General features: G+C 43.9%; 1 protein-coding gene across 3 annotated transcripts in view; it reads right to left on the minus strand.

The window, feature by feature from the left end:
• Positions 1 to 275: 275 nt before the first annotated feature.
• TRAF3IP2 (TRAF3 interacting protein 2) overlaps positions 276 to 21,260 on the minus strand; it is a 39,698-nt gene continuing 18,713 nt past the window's right edge. For all 3 annotated transcript variants that reach the window (XM_060238235.1, XM_060238228.1, XM_060238221.1), the window contains 6 exons: positions 14,735 to 14,931; positions 13,114 to 13,202; positions 11,312 to 11,380; positions 5,017 to 5,133; positions 2,373 to 2,447; positions 276 to 880 (listed from right to left, as the gene is read on the minus strand). In XM_060238235.1, the coding sequence (XP_060094218.1) occupies positions 734 to 880; positions 2,373 to 2,447; positions 5,017 to 5,133; positions 11,312 to 11,380; positions 13,114 to 13,202; positions 14,735 to 14,931 (694 nt within the window). In that variant the 3' untranslated portion in view covers positions 276 to 733. The remainder of the gene's footprint in view (positions 881 to 2,372; positions 2,448 to 5,016; positions 5,134 to 11,311; positions 11,381 to 13,113; positions 13,203 to 14,734; positions 14,932 to 21,260) is intronic.

A 21,260-nucleotide genomic window follows, 5' to 3' on the forward strand; every position in this document is an offset into this window, starting at 1 on the left:
CAGCAACTTCTGGCCAAATCTACTGTGAATTTCTATCCTAAGAAGGATTAAGCGGTAGAATACCCAACTAGAACAGTCTTATGTCAATGCAGTCCAGATTATTTAAAAAATGTCCACACCATGCTTTCAAACAGCACCTGTAAGAAGCCTGTTTCAAGTACAAGAAAGCTTACAAATGTGCACAGCCAAACATTAACCTTGAAGTTCAGTTTATCTACAAAGGAACTGTTAAACCCTCATGTATTTCTCAACAGTGATAAAGACAGCAGCCAACATGAAAGGCAAATACTTTATTGTGAACATAAAGTGACTGTTGGAGATCATCATAGAATGCAAGAACATCTGGCTGGCAACAAAAGAAACTCAAAGCAAACAACAGTGCAGTTTTTTGCTTACTGCAATATCATTTACAATATTTGCTCACTCTGCTGCAGACTTGGAAAACTGTTTGCTAGAAACAGAAGAGAAATGACTGGACATTCTTTCCATTTGCAGTTTGTTTAAACACAGAGAGAAGTAGCGTGCCTGATAAGTCACAGAAGGAAACATTCAGGACAAGGGAAAACACATGGACTTGCATTACCCAGGACAATTCTATTAGCAGGGGTGGGGAGGGAGAGGGAGAGAAAGAAAGCATATGCTTTTCATCACTTAGAAGAGGAAGCCAGGAAAATCTTGGCTGCCAGCCATCAAAGCAATACACAAATTGTTTCATGTGTACTTTAATGTACATTCATAATGGCACAACCTGGAGTGTCGGCAAAGGTCCTATCGGAGGTGCAACATATTCCTCTTCCCTCAGTAACCGCAACAGAATGTTCTTTTTCTTTTGGGGCCAGTTGTATATGTGAGTATTCCGAAGCCAGGTTGGGACGTGTTCCTGGGAAGGATGTGGGATTTAAAATTCCTTTATTTTGGTACCACCATTTTTTAGCAACATCCAGGCCTTCCCAGTCAGAGACTCATCCTCTCTCATTAGCCTTTACCTGAACACAACATGAAATTAAGCATGCTCTAGATTGCCTGTCCACACTTAATCTGAATAATTCATTGTGGAAATTTGAGTATACTGTTTTGTCAGGACATCATAGTATTAACCATCACTCACATTTTATTCCTTTTAAAACTTCTATTGGTTAAAATGGACCAATCAACCCTACCATCTAAATGTAGCAGAAACTATGTGGCACCATATTTCCATGGTTCTCAAAGTACAGGGATTTTGGAGAAAGGTGACATTTCAGGGTAGGATAGGATCCTGAGTGGATGGTGCCAACCAAGAACTGGAATGGTAGAATACCTCCTGACACTCATTGGTTTAACATTGGCTGAATGGTATCCATGGATTTCACCAGCAGAAATTTACCAGTGCAGTCCTAAACAAAGTTGCACCCTTCTATGTCCTTTGAAATCAGTGGGCTTAGGAAGGTGTAACTCTACTCAGGACTGTACTGTAAAGCATGTGCTTAAATGTTATTGAATCTTAGAAGTGCTTAGTTACATTAGGACACCCTGATTTAAATAACATACTTTCATAGAGTTTATGAGAAGACAGATATTTAAGCAAGGCATATGGTAGACAGACTGATGTTTTTTAGTAGCCATTTTGGACAAAACATAGAAAAGGCGAAGTAGAATTTCCAGGTATAGTAATGGCAGCTATAAAAGGCTCTTCTACTTTACCAACAGTCATCTTGGACTGTGAGGAATGCAAAACCCTAGCTGGGCCACAGAGATCCCTGGCTGACTATCCTTTAACTCTGCAATAAGGAAAGACTGTGCCAAGTTCTTTCCTTCACTAGTATTAGTCTCTGAACTGTAATATTTTTAAACCAAATGTAAAAGTATATGGGGAAGCACAACTAAATATATTGCTCAATTCCAATTTTATCCAATAGCTTGTGAAAATCAGTACTAGCTCTTAAAGTGTCAGCACCTAAAAGGCTTTAGTACATCCATATGCTTGATGCAAACTAGACTTTGATCTAAAAATTCTGTACAGCATTTCTGGCAGATATTGTTCTGAAAACTAGCATAATTTTCCCTGAGTGATAGTCAGAAAAGGTGTTTGAAAGCTTTCTGTATGTATATCAGTTTGTGTGTTCATCAAAAATAAAACAAGATTGGGCCCAGGCAAGCCCAATCTCATCAGAGCCAACTCTAAGAAGGGCCAACCCTGGCAGGGCTTCCAGAGAATACCAGGGTCGGGAGGCAGAGGTAGGCTATCAAGTCACTTCTCTGAACATCCTCCATGCCCCAGTTGTAGTCACCAGCGGTCACCATGACTTACAGACACAGGCATCTACACCCATACATGCAAGTGAACACACACACACACAAATAAAACAAGATTAATTCAGGTTTTGTTTTACCTTTTTTGCATTTGGAAAAAGCACAGGAATGAATCGAAAATTCATGCTTCCTTGCTGTATAAACTCAATCTGCATCTAAAAAAGCAAAATTCTTACAACTAAGTGTTTTATATGCAGAATCAGAATTCTGTGCTGTTGTGCTAGATTTATGATGCCAGCCTTCAGGTGGGATGTGGGGATCTCCCTGGAATTACAGCTTATCTCCAGACTACAGAAATCAGTTCCCCTGGAGAAAATGGATGCTTTGGAGGGAGGGCTCTATAGCATTGTACCCTACTGAGGTCCCTGTCCTCCCCAGGCTCCATCCCCAAATCTCCAGGAGTTTCCCAGCCTGGAACTGGCAGCCATACCCCCTCATTCCCTGCTGTTGGTTATGGAAGACCTGGCAATCCTAACTGGGTTGTCCTAGATTAGTGATGGCTGTACAATATTCTGGATTGTGAACTGCACAAGCATCTTGGTGATATATGCTTACATGACACTGGATCAAAAGCCACATGCCCTGCCCTTATCCAATGGTCATCACAGTCAGTTTTGAGAAGACCAATCAGTTGTTTGGAAATTTGAGTACTGGATGCTGGACTGTTCAGATGTATTAAATACCATCTACAAAGATATTTTTTTTAAATCCATTTAAAAGAACAAATTGCTCACTATGAAATTGTGCTTTGTTGCACTTGAATACAAAACTAACCCAGACTGGGTTTGGTAGATTCCCCCCCACCCCGCAAAAAAAAATTAAATTTATAACAGGCTTATACTATAAGAGTCACTGGCCAATCTGAAATTAATTCAAATTAGTGGCACACACCAAGTCTCAGATGTAACATCTATGCACAGGAGCTCCTAGGCCTTGGTGAAACATGTAGTCTGAAGTGGGCCTTCACAACCTTTCCATCTGTTTCAGGGAGGGGCAGCAAGGGCCTGATATACAGCCTTGAGCTTGCAGTAGTACCTGAGATCTCCAGACTCCTTTGTACAGGAATGACAACCTAGAGATCTGCAAGGCTTGGCATAGAACTAAGCATGATGGACATAGGATGGAGCCTGGAGATCTCCCAGAATTACAACTGATCTCCAGACTACAGAAATCAGTTCCCCTGGAGACAATGGCATCTTTGGAGTATGGGCTCTATGACATTATACTAGGATTGCCAGTTCCATACCTTGCACCATGGATGGGGTGGGAGGGGGCTTCTTGGAGGAGGGCAGGGTGAAGTCACTGCACGTGACATTCCTAATGTCACACAGAAGTGACATCATCACACTGGGGATATTGTGTGGCAGCGCTCTAGTTTATGGGCAAATTTGATGGTAAAATCAGAGTTTTGCCCAAAAACCAGAGCATCACCGCACAACATCCCCAGTCTGATGATGTCACTTCTATCTGATGTCATCACATTGGGGATGTCACATGAGGATGTGGCTGTTGAAGGTGGGGCTTCCCCCTTCCAGACAACTGACCAGCAGTGGGCAGAAGTCTAAATTGGGGGGGGGGGTCCCCCACTCCCACCTGGAGACTGGCAACTCTGCACTATACCCCACTGAGATTCCTCCCCTCCGCAAACCCTACTGTCCCCAGGCTCCACCCTCAAATCACCAGGACTTTTCTAACTCAAAGTTAGCAACCCAAGATGGAGGATATTTCAGTGCAGTCCCAAGAGTTACACCCTTCTAACCCCTTTTATTTCAAGGGATTTTGAGCACTGTGAATCTAAACAGATTGTACTGTGAAAATACTAATCAGGATTTAGAATGAACATCTGAGTCTACAGTCCAGTTCATTTGAGATTATCAACAAAAGTTAGTTACTAAATCAAACTGAAGTCAGTGGAATGGGGCAATTCCAAATACATTGTTCTGGATTGTGCCTTTTGCATCTGTCCAATACAACCTTGGATTGTTAATAAATACTTCCAGTCCTGGCATGGGCCAGACAGTCTTTTTCCCCTCTAAGGTCTTTGTAACTAACCACCCTTCTTAGAGCTCTTCAGCCTTCTTACAGTGTGGCCTAGCTCTCTCTGCTTGTAAAACTTTAAAGAGTGTTGCATAAAGAATTCAAATTCACCTGAACTGGCATAGTATTGTGCTGATCTCCCAACTGCAGAAAGAACCAGCTTTGTGCCAGCTTGTTAGGTCTGATCAAAAGAGAAACTCCAGAGAGAATTCTTTAAAGTATTAGCAAGCTGAGTTTCTGTGGCAATCAGCAGGCCAGAGGGAGACACAATCAAATACACCAGCCCAGAGGTTCCTGAAACTACACAGATGTGAATTTCCCCCCTTCTATGCCTCATGTTTAATTTCTTAGGTCTTACAGATTTATTATTGTCTGTGGGTTCTACTATCTTTTTGGAGTGAGTCAGTGTGAGGAAGTACAGACATGAGATAATATTAAAGGCCTTGAGAATGGTTTAAAAGTGAAGAAAGTGAAGCAGCAAAGTTATACACAGTCACTTTCAACCTGAACTTTGGTGCAAGCAAATAGAACTGCTTATAAAACACATTCAACACTAACAAAGTCGGAACACTGACAGATCAGGGCTTAACTGTTGGATTTACTGAGGACAAGACACAAAGGGCATTTATTTGGGAGAGGAAAAGCTGCGGACCTCTTTTGAAATGGCACGCACATATCCCCACTCACCATCCTGTGGATGTACTTAGTATGTAAGCCATGTTCATCCTTGTCCAGCTGGGATTCAGCCCCTTCTACATCCCGTTTGTATTTTGGACTGATTGCTATGATTATCATCACTGTCTTCTGTCAAGGAAAAAATGCTTTTATGAAATTGTAAAATGCAGTCTGGTTAGGCAAAGCAGCTTGGAAACCTGCCAGTCTGTATTTTGATGTGATCTGATGTTCTCTGGCAGCATCAAACGAACCAGTTCATTTTGGCAATCAGGCATCACTAATCTCTGTTCATCGTATGTCACAAATGCTATGCTACTCAAAAGTAAAGGACAGAAAATGTATTTCATTGTTGAGCCAGTTATTGCCAAAAGTTTACTAATTAACGATGCAAAGCATTTCAAAATGTACGTGCAAAATCACACCAGCACAAGCTACTCTTTGTAGCTTGCACTAGTGTGATTTTGTATACCTGTTGTTATTAACTGAAAGTCTGGCCGGTTCTTCAACATGCCCTAATTTATTGAGAGCTTCCACATAATGCCTTCCAAGCTCAACTTGTGGAGTTCCCAGGGCTGCCCTCTTAAACTGGAACACAGGAAAAAAAACCTCCTTTGCTTCAACTTAAAAGAGGAAATGGCATACCAGCTGCAGGCAGAGCCTCCGTGTGAAAACTGTACCTGTAGGCCATCTGGAAGGGGTGGGAAGTAGAGCTTGGCACCACCTTAGAAATGGCAACACTAAACTCCAGTGTTTCCCCCTCCATTTTTAGCCTTTGTACAGATTTTTTACTCCCTTTAATAACTATGCTGCTGCCCAGCTGTTGGAGGGAGGGACGATTGCCAGGCTGGAGGGGATTCAGCAGGATCTTCTCAAGTCAGTGCTTTTGTGATAAGGAAAAGCGGGGGTGGGGGGGACCAACAGGAAGTGGTGTAGAGATGGAGCGTGTGAATGTTGGCACCCACAGCTCCATCCTGCTTGCTGATGCTTGCACAGGAGGGGCAGCATTTCCTGCCCAACCTGCAGTGGAACCAGCCCATGTCCCTGCCTTAGGTGGACACAGCAATTCTAGTCAGGGTGGCACATCCTCTAGGTTAAAAAACTACGTTGAATTTTCTGGTAAAGTAAACCTGTGATGGATAACAATTATGCAAATAAATATGCATACTTTGTCTTCTTTTGTATACTTTAGTTTGTTCCTACTAATCATTATGGAAGTGGCAGAACTTGAAGGAGGGTCCTGCTAAGCTGCTGTTCATCTTCTGAGACATCAACAACAACAACAACAAATTTTATTTGTATCCCGCCCTCCCCGCCGGAGCAGGCTCAGGGCGGCTAACAACATGGTTCAGGGTTGAATTATACAAATGGATAAAATTACATTAAACATTATAAGCATTTAATTAAAATCTGGTTAAGTTTTAAAATTAAATTAATTAATTTTTAAAAGTGCTAGTGTTATGTTTACTTTTTCTGATGGCGGTTTCCTTCGCAATTTCCCTTTTCGTCAGGGAAAGCCAGTCTGAAGAGGAAGGTCTTGCAGGCCCTGCGGAACTGTTCTAGGTCCCGCAGGGCCCGCATTTCCTCTGGAAGTTGGTTCCATAGGCTCGGGGCTATAGAGGAGAAGGCCCGGTTACGGGTGCTTTGCAACTTCACCTCTCTCGGTCCGGGGATAGTCAGCAGGTTTTTCCTGGCTGACCTCAGTGCTCTCTGGGGTTCATATGAGGAGAGACGGTCCCTAAGGTAGACAGGTCCTCGACCATATAGGGCTTTAAAGGTAATGACCAGCACTTTGTAACGAACCCGGTATGTAACTGGCAGCCAGTGCAGTTCGCGCAGCCCAGGCTGTATGTGCTCCCATTTAGGGAGTCCCAGCAACAGTCTAGCCGCTGTGTTCTGCACCAGCTGCAGCTTCCGGGTTCGGTACAGAGGCAGCCCCATGTAGAGGGCATTACAGTAATCCAGTCTCGAGGTGACCGTTGCATGAAGCACCATTGCCAGATCTTGGCGCTCTAGGAAGGGAGCCAACTGCTTTGCCCGCCTTAGATGAAAAAAGGCTGACTTGGCAGTGGCTGCAATCTGGGCCTCCATTGATAATGCAGGCTCCAGTAAAACTCCCAGGCTCTTAACCCGGTGCGCCGCTTTCAACGGCGCCCCGTCGAAGACCGGGAGAGGTATTTCCCCTCCCCGAGCGCCCCGACCCAGACAAAGGACTTCTGTCTTCGCTGGATTCAGTTTCAGCCCGCTCTTCCTCAACCAGGTTGCCAAATCCTGCAGGGCCCGGTCTAAATTCTCTGGGACGCAGTCAGGCCGGCCGTCCATTAGCAGATAGAGTTGGGTGTCATCTGCATATTGATGGCACCCAAGTCCATGTCTCCTGGCAATCTGGGCAACGGGGCGCATATAGATATTAAATAGCATTGGTGAGAGAACTGCCCCCTGAGGCACTCCACAATCCAGTGTGCGCCTCTGGGACAGCTCGCCCCCAATTGCCACCCTTTGTCCCCGGTCCTCGAGGAAGGAGGCAAGCCATTGTAAGGCAGACCCCCTCACCCCTACATCGGCGAGGCGGCGGGTCAGTAGCCGATGGTCAACCGTGTCGAACGCAGCCGACAGGTCCAACAACTTCAGCACCGCCACACCCCCCCGATCCAGGTGCCGTTGGAGATCATCTACCAGGGCGACCAGTACTGTCTCCGTCCCGTAACCCGGGCGAAAGCCAGACTGGCAAGGGTTGCAGATATATACTTTCAAGCCTCTTTCCAGAACCAGAAGGTCTAGAGATATACTACTTATGAAAATGAAAGAATATTGTCAGGATGCCTGATTCTGTGTTCAGAACAAATTCAGTGCCTACCCAGTGCCACTCCAGAACACACACGCATAGAGGTGATTCATTTTATACAGACCCCTTAGAAACTTTAGTCTGGGATCCTAACATAGCTTATAGCAATGCTTTTTTTTGTAGAAAAAGCCCAGCAAGAACTCATTTGCATATTAGGCCACACCCCCTGACATCACCAATGTTTCACACAGGGCTTTTCTGTAGAAAAAGCCCAGCAAGAACTTATTTGCATATTAGGCCACATACCCCTGACACCAAGCCTGCTGGAACTGCATTCCTGCTCAAAAAAAGCCCTGGCTTATAGACTAGACTGTTCCACACAATTCAGTGACTCTCTCTGAAAGCACATGCATTCCAGTTGTGGCATATCCACAGTACTTCTAGCATCTTGATTTGGTTGGCCTCCCCTGCTGGCACTGTCATCTGTGCTATAAAATGGAATAATATCTGCCATCTCTATGGGATAACATCTTGTTATGATGTGAGACAGCCAGGCTGGGCAATATTGTGATGATATGGAAAATTTTCTGAGTGCTGTTGAGTTGTTCATTTATAAAATGTTTTACCGTAATTGCATTTAATTGTTTTATTGTACTCTGCCCTGAGCCCTATGGGGAATGGGCGGAATAGAAGTATACTAAATAAATAAAATAAATAAAGGTATCATGCCACTAGCTAGGAGACGTACAAGATAAGGAACAATTGAATAATACTGCTTTTGCTGGGCATTCCTTCTGTGGGAGTGGCAGCATCTAAACCTCCCTTCACTTCTTGACAAGTAAAAGGTACCAGCAGTATATGGGTTTATTTATTACATTTCTTACAGCTACAATGAGAATGAAATACAGTAGCCTATTAATGATATTCATGGATGCAGAGGTTTAGGGATTTTAAACTCCTAAATCTGTGACAAAATAACTTTTAGATGTTTTAAATAAGTGGTTTCACTTTTTAACATATTTAGAATGATAACTCTCTCTCTCACACACACACACACACACACACACACACACACCCAAGTTCTGCTTTCTCTCCATTGTCTCTAGGGAGTGAAACAGTGAAAGGTTCAGGATATGTTAGCAGTATTGAAATATGATACAGCTGCTCTAGCTGGCTGAGAAGTGTGCACAACAAATGTATGTTAACATCTCAGCCTACTTCCTCAGGTTACTAAAACAGATTTTAATAGTAATATAAATTTGAATGCTGTGTGTTTCTTCATAATGCTTTGGCTTTTTAAAAAGCTGGCTAGACTCTCATATCTATTACCAACTGGGGATAGGAGAAGAGAGTTTTTTTCTTCAACTGGGACTTCACAACAAGCTTGCAAAAGGTGATACTACATAATCAGGGGTTCTGAGTGGTTGCTAGTGAGAGGTAGATTAAGGGGTCGGGGTCAGTGAAGCACCTTCCTGGGATGCAGTACCAGGCAAATAAGTGGTTGCACAGCAGGGTGCTTCTGGCCTATTTTGCCACAGCATTCATTCTAAAATGAATTGGGCGGGTGGGGGGAGGGAGATTTCATTAGTTTGAACAATGAAGGGGAATAATGAAGAACAAAGAAATGTCATTTGTAAATGCATTGTTACTCCTCCTTTCTCTTTCCTTCCTTTTTTCTTTCCCTTTCCCCAGCACAATGGTAGGCCAGCTGGCAGATGTTCTCTCCCTCCTTTGTTTATAGCGGCACTCTGACACACCCTGAGGATGGTATTATGTCAGATGCCCCCTGAAGACTACTTTTCCCCAGGTGCATTGAGGTGCCAGAAGAAGACAGAGGATAGGAGATGGTGCATTGGGGGTGGGGGTGGGGAAGATACAGATCCTTTGCCCTCCTGAGAGCTGGGCAGCCTGCCACTATCTGGGCAGCCACTGCTTTGCATCTCAGTTGCTTTGCTGCTGCAGCAAGACTAATCACAACCTTTGCTGCAGCACAGTGAGTACAATGAAGAGGGGAGGGGGGAGAGAAGTAATGTAATTAGATTTAATTACACATTAAACATTGTCCAAGCAGTACTAGTGGGGCATCTAGTATCCCTTTGTAAATTCTACTTTGCTACTTACTATAGACATTAAACGTTATATGACAAGTTGATATCCAGAAAGACACCTGGTTGAGGTAACAAAGTGACATAATCTTCTTAGATAATTTGTCAGCAAAATCAATCCCAATGATCCTAATATTTCTCATCCAGCAACACTACATAATCAGTTTGCCCCTGCTTTTGTGCTAGGTAAAAGTACAAGGGTAAACTGAAATAGATTTTTTACTGATCTACTTACTAAAGATTATTGTGACGTGAAGTTTGTGTGAACAAGAGCCCACTTCATCAGATATAAGAAGTGTATCCTATATTGGTATACATATATATGTGTTGTACAATATACAATTACAAAATTAGAAATGTGTATAATTAAATCATATTTTTAAATTTTACATGTTTCTAATTTTGTAATTATATATTTGTACAACACATATATGTGTACCAATATAGGATATACTTCATACATCTGATGAAGTGGGCTCTTGTTCATACAACCAAAATTAGAAATGTGTATAATTAGATCAGCAGCCCCGTGGCGCAGAGTGGTAAAACTGCAGTACTGCAGTCCAAACTCTCTGCTCATGACCTGAGTTCGATCCCAGCAGAAGCTGGGTTCAGGTAGGCAGCTCGAGGTTGACTCAGCCTTCCATCCTTCTGAGGTCAGTAAAATGAGTACCCAGCTTGCTGGGGGGAAAGTGTAGATGACTGGGGAAGGCAATGGTGCAAGCCACCCCATAAAAAGTCTGCCGTGGAAATGGTAGAAAAAGACTGGTGCTTGCACAGGGGACTACCTTTACCTTTTATAATTAGATCAGGGTCATGGGGGGGGGGAGTGGAATCAAGTCTCTCCAGTTAGGCTTTTGTTTTCAACAGTGGTCAGTCCACATGTTCCTGATGGGGCAGAGCATTTGTTTGGGGATGGTTTCCCTTCCTCTACAGATGACTTGCTAGAGTTAACACTGATAGTGCTAACTAAATGGCTGAGAAGTCGGTATCATCATACAGCATTTTGGGATTGGGGCCAAAATTATATACTGTTCGTGGATGTATTTATTCATATGCAGGGCTTTTTTTGAGTAGGAATGCAGTTCCAGCTGGGTTGGTGTCAGGGTGTGTGGCCTAATATGCAAATGAGTTCCTGCTGAGCTTTTTTTAAAAAAAGCCCATGTGTAACTTATTCTGTTTTTGAGCAGACACACTAGTGTTTTACTGACATAAGAAAGCTGTGTCTCTCTCAAAGCCTCAAATTTTAAATTAGAAAGGGGGGAGAAGATAAGGGCAGGAAAAACATGAATAATTAACCCACAGGGAAGGGTAGTTTCTATTTTAGTCCATGGCATTCTAGTTGACAACCTTACAGATTTTCTTTCAGCTGCCAGTGTGGGAAAATAATCATGCAAAATTATATTTCATCTTTACTTACATCACTCAAGTATCGTTCCATCCATTTAATAATATCAATACCTCGAACCGTGTCCTCAAATATATCGATCTATAAGAAAACAAGCGTGATTTTTCCCTTGCTAGCATTTAGCTTTAAATTGACTCAAGTCTTTATTTAAGCTGTAGCAAACTAACAAGGGTAGCCCTAGATGTTTGTCACAATATTAAGGTGTTGGGTTCTGATGTGCCCTCCAGTTAGGGCCATGTTAAACATTATGGCCTGGGGGGGGGGGAGTCCAAGCGTATTTCTTCATGTGTCTTAATATTCAAGTACGAAATGGGGAAAGGAAGTAGGTGTTTTGTTTTTAATCACAGGTGAAAAGAGCTAAACTCTGCTGTATCATTATGTCATTGTCTTTTGTTGCTGAAAATGTTTTTCTTTCAATCTGTTTCAGTTATGGTATTGGAGGTGGCTGATAGAAAAAAAATGCTTCAAAGCAGGTAGGGGCCATCACTCAGTGGTAGAGCATCTGCTTGCCATGAAGAAAGTTCTAGGTTCAATCCCCAGCATCTCTACCTAAAAGAACCAGGCAGTATTATGTAAACAGAGCTCTGTCTGAAACTGTGGAGAACTGTTGCAACTCTGAGTAGACAATACTGACCTTGATATTGTTTAATTAAATATATGGAAACTTCATGTGTGTTAAATGGACAGCAAAATTGTAAGGAAGGAGAATAGGCAGGGTTTAACTCCCCTTGCACATGCACTCCACTTTCCATGAAACAATTAGACCCCTGGCTACCATTTTAAAGGTGAACAGGTTGGTCAAGTAATAATGTGAGCCAGTTTGGTGTAGTGGTTAGGAGTATGGACTCTAATCTGGGAGAATCCGGTTTGATTCCCCATTCCTTCACACACAGCTGCTGTTCTCTCAAGAGCAATTCTGAAAAGAACTCTCTCAGCCCCACCTACTTTACAGGGTGTCTGTTGTAAGGAGAGGAAGGGAAAGGAGATTGTAAGCTGCTCTGAGACGCTGAGTGAAGGGCAGGGTATAAATCCAACCTCTTCCTCCCCCATAACCACTGGTTTAGCCCTTAGAGTTCAAATGTTGATAATCCTGTGTAAAAACTAGCAATGCTGTCCTTTCTCTTATTAGTAAAAGTGAGTAATTTTCAGCAGCTTAATTTGTCTTTGAAACTACTGCAGCTGACAAGGAACATTAAGGGTAATTTTTTCTCCCCCCTCTTGTCACCTGAGACTCCGCAGTGGGTGGAAATACTCTTGGCAACAGAGGTTAGGCCACTGTTGCCATGGAATGAGCAAAATGCATGATCAGCATTGCATTGATAGCATCCAAGCATCTCTTGGTAATTGCAGGACCTTCCAGTAGGTATGGATAGCCAAGGGACCAACTAGTTTTAATATTCAGGTTAGTCTGGAAGGAATGGTTCTAGATTTGTACCTGTGTACCAGAATTCAGAGTTGCCTCTCCCTCTCACCCTCTGTCAGTGGTAGATAGCTGTGATCCTTGCACAACAAACTGCATAGCATGCTGTGCATTTATAGTGCTCCAGAAATAATTTGGTGCAGTTAAGAGTTGTCAATTCAACCTCTTTCCATAAGAGTTGCAAGACATCTATTTAAAATGGAGATTGCAATAATGGAATTTCAACATCCTATTCAAAGGAATTCCTCTCCACATTTAAATACGACACTCAGCAATGTAGGCAGAAACATTAACCGGAATGAACTTTCAACGTGAAGTGGCATATCTTTTTCCCCAACTCCCATCCCACCATTTCCCTTGGTTGCAATTCATTCTTTCAGAATGGACTACTTACTGCAGTCTGAAATCCATTTATAGACAGAAAGTTCACAAATTTCATGACCTCCAAAGCTGTGTCCATAGAATAGGTTATAAAGACTTTACCTAGGAGAGATGTTCACATGAATATGATGAGTCAAAACTGGCAACTCTAGGAGAGAAAAAAAGAAATAGACCTCCAACTTTCCTTTGACTGTGAAGTCCATAAGTTCTACCTTATTTGATTATGTATATCAGGGCTTTTTAAAAAGAAAAGCCCAGCAGAAACCCATTTGCATATCAGGCCACACACCCCGACCGCCATTGTTTCACACAGAGCTTTTTTTTTAGAGAAAGCCCAGCAGGAACTCATTTGCATATTAGGCCACAGCCCTGATGCCAAACCAGCCAGAACTGCATTCTTGTGCATTCCTGCTTAAAAAAAAAAGCCCTGATTTATATAAAGAAACTGAACTGGCTTGGTGGTCTTAAGATCATCACAAGGCACCTTCCCAGGGATCCTTTGAATTACTCTTTAATTTGTCCCACAGCCTCTTCACATGAGTCTTGGGAATGCAAAAGCACATTTGGTAGTCGAGTACTGCTGCTTCTCTAACCAGCTAAATGATTCTTAGATCTGGCAACTAAAGCAATTTCTACAAGAGAGTTATTATGGTCTGGAGGAATAACAAAGATACTTAATCCTTCAGACTCTCATTTGTTCCTCAAAGAGATGTATGGTCAAAACTCCATTATGGATGACATGATCCAATTCTGCTTAAGACCTCAGCATTGGTTCTTGCCTCCCCCCTGCTTTTTCATGGGCTGAAATGGCTGCATTTTGGAGCTGCATGTGCAAGTTGTTATATTGCCGCATCTTCCGCAGGAAAATCTGGTGCAGTACAGTGGCTGAGAAAACAAACAAAGATCTAGGGTGCCCTCATTCAAACTGTGTCTCTCCATAGATTATTGATAGCCATTCTCTGACGCAGATCCTGATCTTCTACATAAGAATATTACCAGCCTACCTTATAGGACTGAAACCTCTATATAAATGCAAACTTTTATTATTAAAAGTGAGGGATCAGCCAGTTGGCAAGCTTGCAGTAGACAAGAAAGGCCCTGTAGATTATTTTGTAGACCACACTTATCTCTCCATCCCTCAAGGTCAGCATACACGGGATGTTTTTCCTCAAAAATCTGGGGAGTAGCAGGACACTCCAACCGAAAAGATTTGCTTCTAAGTAGTTCCCACCTGGGACAATGCCCCAAGTGAGAATCACGAAAACTCTCATTTGATTTGGACTTGACCCCACCGTGTAAGTTTACTTTCAAGAAAAAGACACCTGGAGGATCAAACCACATGACACGGGGCAGACATCAGCTTTAGATGACCACAAATGATGTCCCACTATTAAAAGAAGTTGTGATGAGGCATGCCTGGAAGAACCACAACTAACATAAGGGGTCAGCAGGGTGTGGTTCAGATGTGTTTCACTTTCCTACCAGGAGGATGAAATTCCTTCCTTCCTTCCTTCCTTCCTTCCTTCCTTCCTTCCTTCCTTCCTTCCTTCCTTCCTTCCTATTCTATGACTTCATGTGCAGTTCTCAGAGGTAAAAAATAACAAAACTTGTAGAAAAAACTGGCAACAACTTACGCAATTCATCTGGCAAAGTACTTGTTCTCAATGTTCCCCTGATTGCAGAATTACTTGGAGGTCTTGGGACAACGGCTGGGTATGGAGGTTTAGTAACCTGAGCCATGCAATTGGGCAGGTACCTATTCATATCTTCACAGGGACCATATGTATTGGATGACACTCTTCCATCTAGTAGCTGATTCTGTAATTGGTCACTGAGAAGAAAGAATGGTCAGCTGAAAAATACTGAAAGCTGAGGATGCTAAAGAAGTGTATTTTTTTAAATTAGCTTTTTAGAAAAAGACACTTTAGCGATGAGACAGATTTCAAGGGGGGGGAAGCAAACAAAATAGTTTAACACATGATCAACAGGGAAGTACCATCATGAAATTATTGCAAAAAATAACATGCAAACAAGATCTGTTTATTTAAAATATTTTATCCCACCTTTCCACAGTACCCAAGGTGGCTTACAAAATATAAACATACACAATTGAAAAGACAAACAGGTGATTTAAAATACATTATGTTCAAACTGCAACTTCAGTGTGATAGAGTGTGTAATTCAGTGTGATATGCTTAAATCTAGGTCGGTCCAATCCCATATAAAGTGGAAGTGGCAGTCCAAGCAGTAGAGGAAAACATGGGGGTTAAAGAGGTTATGCAATCTCCTTGTTGCTGAGGACAGACATGTCAGAAGGGACAGACTGCTGAGACAAGCTGTGGATAAGGAGAGGGCTCAAATCCCTCTTCTGTGAGCAGATTTCTACTCTTAAAAAAAATAAAATAAAACCAGACTCCCACATATGGCTGCCAACCTCCAGGTGGTGCTTGGAGATCTCCCACTATTACAATTGATTTCCAGGCAACCAAGATCCATTCCCCTTGGGAAAAAATGGCTGCTTTGGAGAGTGGAGTCCATGGTATTGGACCTTATTTAACTCCCTCTCCTCACCATCCCCAGGCTCCAACCCTCAGAAATCTCAAAGTATTTCCAGACCCAGAGCTGGCAACCCTATTTATACATGACTGAGGCAGACCAGACTGAGGCAGCTGACACCATCACATACAGGTAATAATAATAATAAAATTTTATTTATATCCCGCCCTCCCCCGCCAAAGCAGGCTCAGGGCGGCTAACAACATTCATAAAAACACGATACAATAGATAATAAGACATTAAATTAACATTATTTAAAAACCAGTTAATACGTAATTACACTTAACTTATTCTGACAGCACCATGGTGTTTCTGACGCTATTTCTGTCAGTTTACATAATGACAGGGTCCCTCGACAGGACCATATTGGCGGTTTCCTTTATTAAACGCCATGGATCAGCAGTCCGTGAACGCCAGCTTGAAGAGGGTGGTCTTGCAGGCCCTGCGGAACTGATCAAGGCTCCGCAGGGCCCGCACCTCTTCCGGGAGCTGATTCCATAGGCATGGGGCCGCGATGGAAAAGGCCCGTGCACGGGTGTTCTGAAGTTTAACCTCTTTTGGCCCAGGGATAGTCAGTTTGTTTTTTCCTACTGACCTCAGTGCTCTCTGGGGTTCATACGGGGAGAGACGGTCCCTCAGGTAGGCCGGTCCTTGGCCATATAGGGCTTTAAAGGTGATGACCAGCACTTTGTACTGGACCCGGTACGTAATTGGCAGCCAGTGCAGTCCGCGTAGCCCCGGCCGTATGTGCTCCCATTTCGGGAGACCTAACAACAGCCTGGCTGCCGCGTTCTGCACTAGCTGCAACCTCCGGGTCCAGCATAAAGGCAGCCCCATGTAGAGGGCATTACAGTAGTCCAATCTTGAGGTGACCGTCGCATGGATCACTGTTGCTAGGTCCCAACGCTCTAGGAAAGGGGCCAACTGCCTCGCCTGCCTCAGATGGAAGAATGCTGACTTGGCAGTGGCTGTTATCTGGGCCTCCATTGATAATGAAGGCTCCAGTAAAACACCCAGGCTCTTTACCTGGCGCGCTGGTTTCAATGGCGCACCGTCGAAGGCTGGGAGAGATATTTCCTTCCCCAGAGCGCCGGCGACCCACGCAAAGGACCTCTGTCTTCGTTGGGTTCAACTTCAGCCCACTCAGCCTAAGCCACGTTGCAGCAGCCTGTAAAGTGTCATGGGTGCTGGGGGCCCTGCAGAAGAAGCCGAGCCTGCTGAAGAAACTGTGCCCCTGCCACCTGCACCAGTGCCCCTGCCTCCTGCTGGAGAAGATCCAAGCCCCCCTGCCTCGCCCTCTCGGGTGGCTCGTGTGCGTGACCGCCTTCGTCAGGACCTCAGGGATCGGAGGAAGGTGGCACGCTCACAAGCAAGACGCTCCCTGAGCCCTGAGTTTTGAAAGGATTCTGGCCCTTCTAGGAGTGAGGGTGCTTGAGTCTCAGCAGGATCCTGGCTGCCCTCTGAGTCAGCAATTAGCCCAAATGGGCAACAGACAGCAGAGGGCTATATAGCTGTAGGCTTTGAGAGAAGGCTTTGTGGAAGCGACTAGTCATCTACCTGATGTCCTAGCATCCACTTCGGCTTTTGACTTTGGACCTCCTGACCTTGGCTTGACTTCTGGACCCCCTGACTACAGCTTCTGAACCTCTGACCTACGACACCTGAACGACGATTTGGCTTTGGCACCTTGGACACTCTTGCTCACCGGTTACAGACCTTGGACTGCCCCTGGACTTCGCCTGGCCTGGCCCCAGCTCGTGACATAAAGCCTGATCCAGATTCCCTGGGACGGTGCCGGGCCGGCCATCCATTAGCAGATAGAGCTGAGTGTCATCTGCATATTGATGGCAACCCAGCCCAAACCTCCGGGCAATCTGGGCAACGGGGCGCATATAGATGTTAAATAACATCGGGGAGAGAACTGCTCCCTGAGGCACCCCACAATTTAGTGTGCGCCTCTGGGACCACTCACCCCCAATCGCCACCCTTTGTCCCCGACCCATAAGGAAGGAGGAAAGCCATTGTAAGGCCAACCCCCTAACCCCTATGTCGGCGAGGCGGTGGATCAGTAGCTGATGGTCGACTGTATCAAATGCCGCCGACAGGTCTAGTAACATCAGCACTGCAACGCCGCCTCGATCCAGTTGCTGCTGGAGGTCATCTACCAAGGCGACCAAGACCGTCTCCGTCCCATGGCCTGGCCAGAAACCAGACTGGCACGGGTCTAGGACGGAAGCGTCATCTAGAAACCTCTGTAGCTGCAGCGCCACTGCCCTCTCAATAATTTTACCTAAAAACGGTAAAACTCAAGAAGTTGAGAAACCCTCAGTTAAAATGAAAGTGAAATACAAATACTCTCTGTATCTCTCTCTCATGCCATCAGATCCAGAAGAGTCAACTAGACAGAGTAACACACCATCTCTGGGGTCACCTATGTGACCTAAGGGGAAGGCAGCAGAGAAAAGGCCCAGCCTAAAGAGCTTATGCCAGGGGTGGCCAACGGTAGCTCTCCAGATGTTTTTCTCTACAACTCCCATCAGCCCCAGCCAGCATGGCCAATGACTGGGGTTGATGGGAGTTGTAGGCAAAAAGCAACTGGAGATCTACTGTTGGCCACCCCTTATGCCATCAGTTCCAGAAGAGACTACTAGTGCCTGAAAGAAATCTTCTGTTTTGCTGTATCTTTGTTGCTGACATTGGCAGGGCAGGGCAGGCTTTATGTTTCCAGGAGCTACTGCATTTATGAGCTACCAGTTACAACATGGCAGCTTAGAGAAGAGCCAGTTGCAAAATGGCACCTTGTACACAAATTACAGCATTTCAGGACAGATCTGCACTGCAGTTTGCCCAGTCCAAATTGTAGCTTCCTCTGCAGGGGAGTAATATACAGTTACCTCTATGCTTTCCCTAGAAGAGGCACATAGCTGCAGTGATGCAGGGAGAAAGAGTCAATAGCATGCTTCTTTTTCCAATTAAAGAAAGGGTGTGTGGGCATGCATGAAGGAGGAGAAAGAGAGGTGGATGGGAAAAGGTACTGGTGCTATTCTTCTCCCATCCAGTGCAAAGGTTCATGTGTGTACCACTTTCTCCTTTGCCTGAAGTGCAAAAAAAAAAGTGATTATAACAGTATTGGAGAAGATATTTAATATTTTGAATTGTAAAGTGCATTAGGAGAAAGCCAGTATATAAATATCATGAGTAAATAAATACACACAATCCCTTTTATGTGGTATAAAACAATAATCTATCAATTCATTACTCTCTTAGTCCTTGAGATCTACTTTAACCGCACTGGCATATGTAGATGCAAATATAACATCATGTGGCTCAAAAAAGAGGACAGAGCTAACTTGTTCGCTGCAAATTTGCTGAGCACTGTTGTAAATTAAGATTTCATTGTAAATTAATGCAGCTGCAAAAATAGCTTTCTACCTTAAGTCCAGATCATGCACCCCTATCTTGCCTTGGCTGATGTTTCCACATTGATCCATGGTATGGTTACTTTGAGCTCAGACTATTGCAATGCACTCAACATCAGTATGCACTTAACATCACTTGGAAATTCCAGTGGGTACAAAATGCTGCAGCCCCAGTTACTACAGGGCACTAGGCAGAGTATGAATGTCCCACTCATTCTGCAGTAATTCCATTACCAATCAGTTGTTCAGTTCAGTTCAGGGTATTGGTTATCACCTATAGAATAGTTCATCACCCTTAGACTAGAGTTGTCAGTCAAGGGCAAACAGTGGGAATTGGTTGGGAACCAGGGGCTACCAGGGGAAGGTTCTTCACCAAAGCAGAAAATCAGGCACACCTACCTTAGACCCACCTACCTGTAGTCTCTCTTGCTATGCTCTGCTGTGACAGCTTTGCTCATCTGAGGGCAAAACTATAAATCTGGGTTTTTTTAAGAGTTGGGTCTGGGTTCCCCACAGCCACACAGCAGCTGAGAATAATGGTTTTCAAAACATAAAGAAGCGCCCAAATGGGCTCAGAATGCCACCATAGGTGAAGGAGGGGTTCCTGCCTCCCCCCGCCTCTGTTTCCAGTGTTGAAACAGCAATGGCAGGGGAGAGTTATTTCTCTGTTTATGCTGTTCCAGAGTATTGTATGCATGCAAAGCAGCAAAAATGGGCAAATAACCCCCCCTTCCTTTTTTTTTGACAGCCATGCTCTGCAAGTGCTGTACGGCTGCAGGGAACCCAGACCCAACTCATTAAAAATCTGATAGTGTAGTTTGCCTTGAGCAAAGCCTTCTGAAGATACCACCCTGACCCTACAAATGGGTAAGATCAGAAACTGCTGGTTCACATGAAGTCTCTGTGGTGGCACCCACCTTGTGGAATGCCCTATTGGACAATGTCAGGAAGGCTCCCACACACCTATCATTCTACAGAATGTGCAATACAGAAATGTTCTGGGGGGTATTTTGAAAAAGGTATTAGGACTGTAGTAGAATGGAATAGTCCAGGCAGGGACCTTTAGAATGGAAGAGGATTGTAGTCCATTGCAATTATTACTACACATATTGTCATGTTTTTACTGCATTTCTTATAGTGTTGTAATTTCCCTTTCTACACTGTTTATAGTATACCTTGCCTCTGGCAAATTGTTGGTCACACTGTTTTCTAATCCTATAAACCTAGCCATATTGCATTGTTCATTAGTTCTCATGCTGTCTGGATGCATTGCTTTATATTCTATTGTCTGTCTTGAGTCTCAGAAATGATGGCTTTAAATAAATAATAAATAAATACCCTGCCTCTCCCACTGTCCAGTTATTTTGTATTATTTATGCTTTGTTATTACCAATACATAATGTTATATTTTTTGCTTTCTAATGCTTTTGTGCTTTGTTCTATTCCAGATTCATCTGTTGAACAATGTTAGAGGAGAAGCAGGCTGGGACCAAAGGACCCTGCCCACAAGCTGTGCCCTTGTAACCAGCAATGCACTACTGTTCTGATAGAGCAGGGAATAGAAATCAGGAATTTAAAACAATATCTGACCCTCAAGAGATTTTCCTTAATGACCTTCAGTCCTGGAATGAATGGATGGACAAGACATTTAACATCTGTAAGAAAATGGTTTTGATTTAAAACTTATTACCACCCAAAATTTCTTATGTGTATCTTTAGCATTCAGTGGATAAATAATTCTGCGCATGAACACTTTTGTGAAAAGGAAGATGTAAACTGAACAGGCACATGAGCCTCATAAGGCCCCTCATCAGAACACCTAGAGATCCTCTCCCATGCATAAGAAGCTGCTGGTCTGAGGGCTGTGTGTTTGTTCCCTGACATGCAACTGGGTGAGTCTAGCTGGCATCTTCCTTACAGGACCAAAGCTCCCTGAAAGGGTTAGTCTTTTGGAGACAAACAGCAAGGTAAAACACAAAGTATACACCAGCTTCACCAAGGGAAACGATCAGGCAGCATTCTGAAGGGCAAAGGCATGTTGGTGATGCAGCCAGCAGGCAGGTTTTTTCAGTGTGAGAAGTCTAAGACGGTGTGGTAAGAGAAAAGCACCAGAGGAGACCAGCCCAGGGACCTGACAGAAGAAAAGGAACAAATGGGAGCAAGATGGAAAGTGATCAAGACAAAC

The sequence above is a fragment of the Heteronotia binoei genome, chromosome 1 (assembly GCF_032191835.1).
Source record: "Heteronotia binoei isolate CCM8104 ecotype False Entrance Well chromosome 1, APGP_CSIRO_Hbin_v1, whole genome shotgun sequence".
NCBI lineage: Eukaryota > Metazoa > Chordata > Lepidosauria > Squamata > Gekkonidae > Heteronotia > Heteronotia binoei.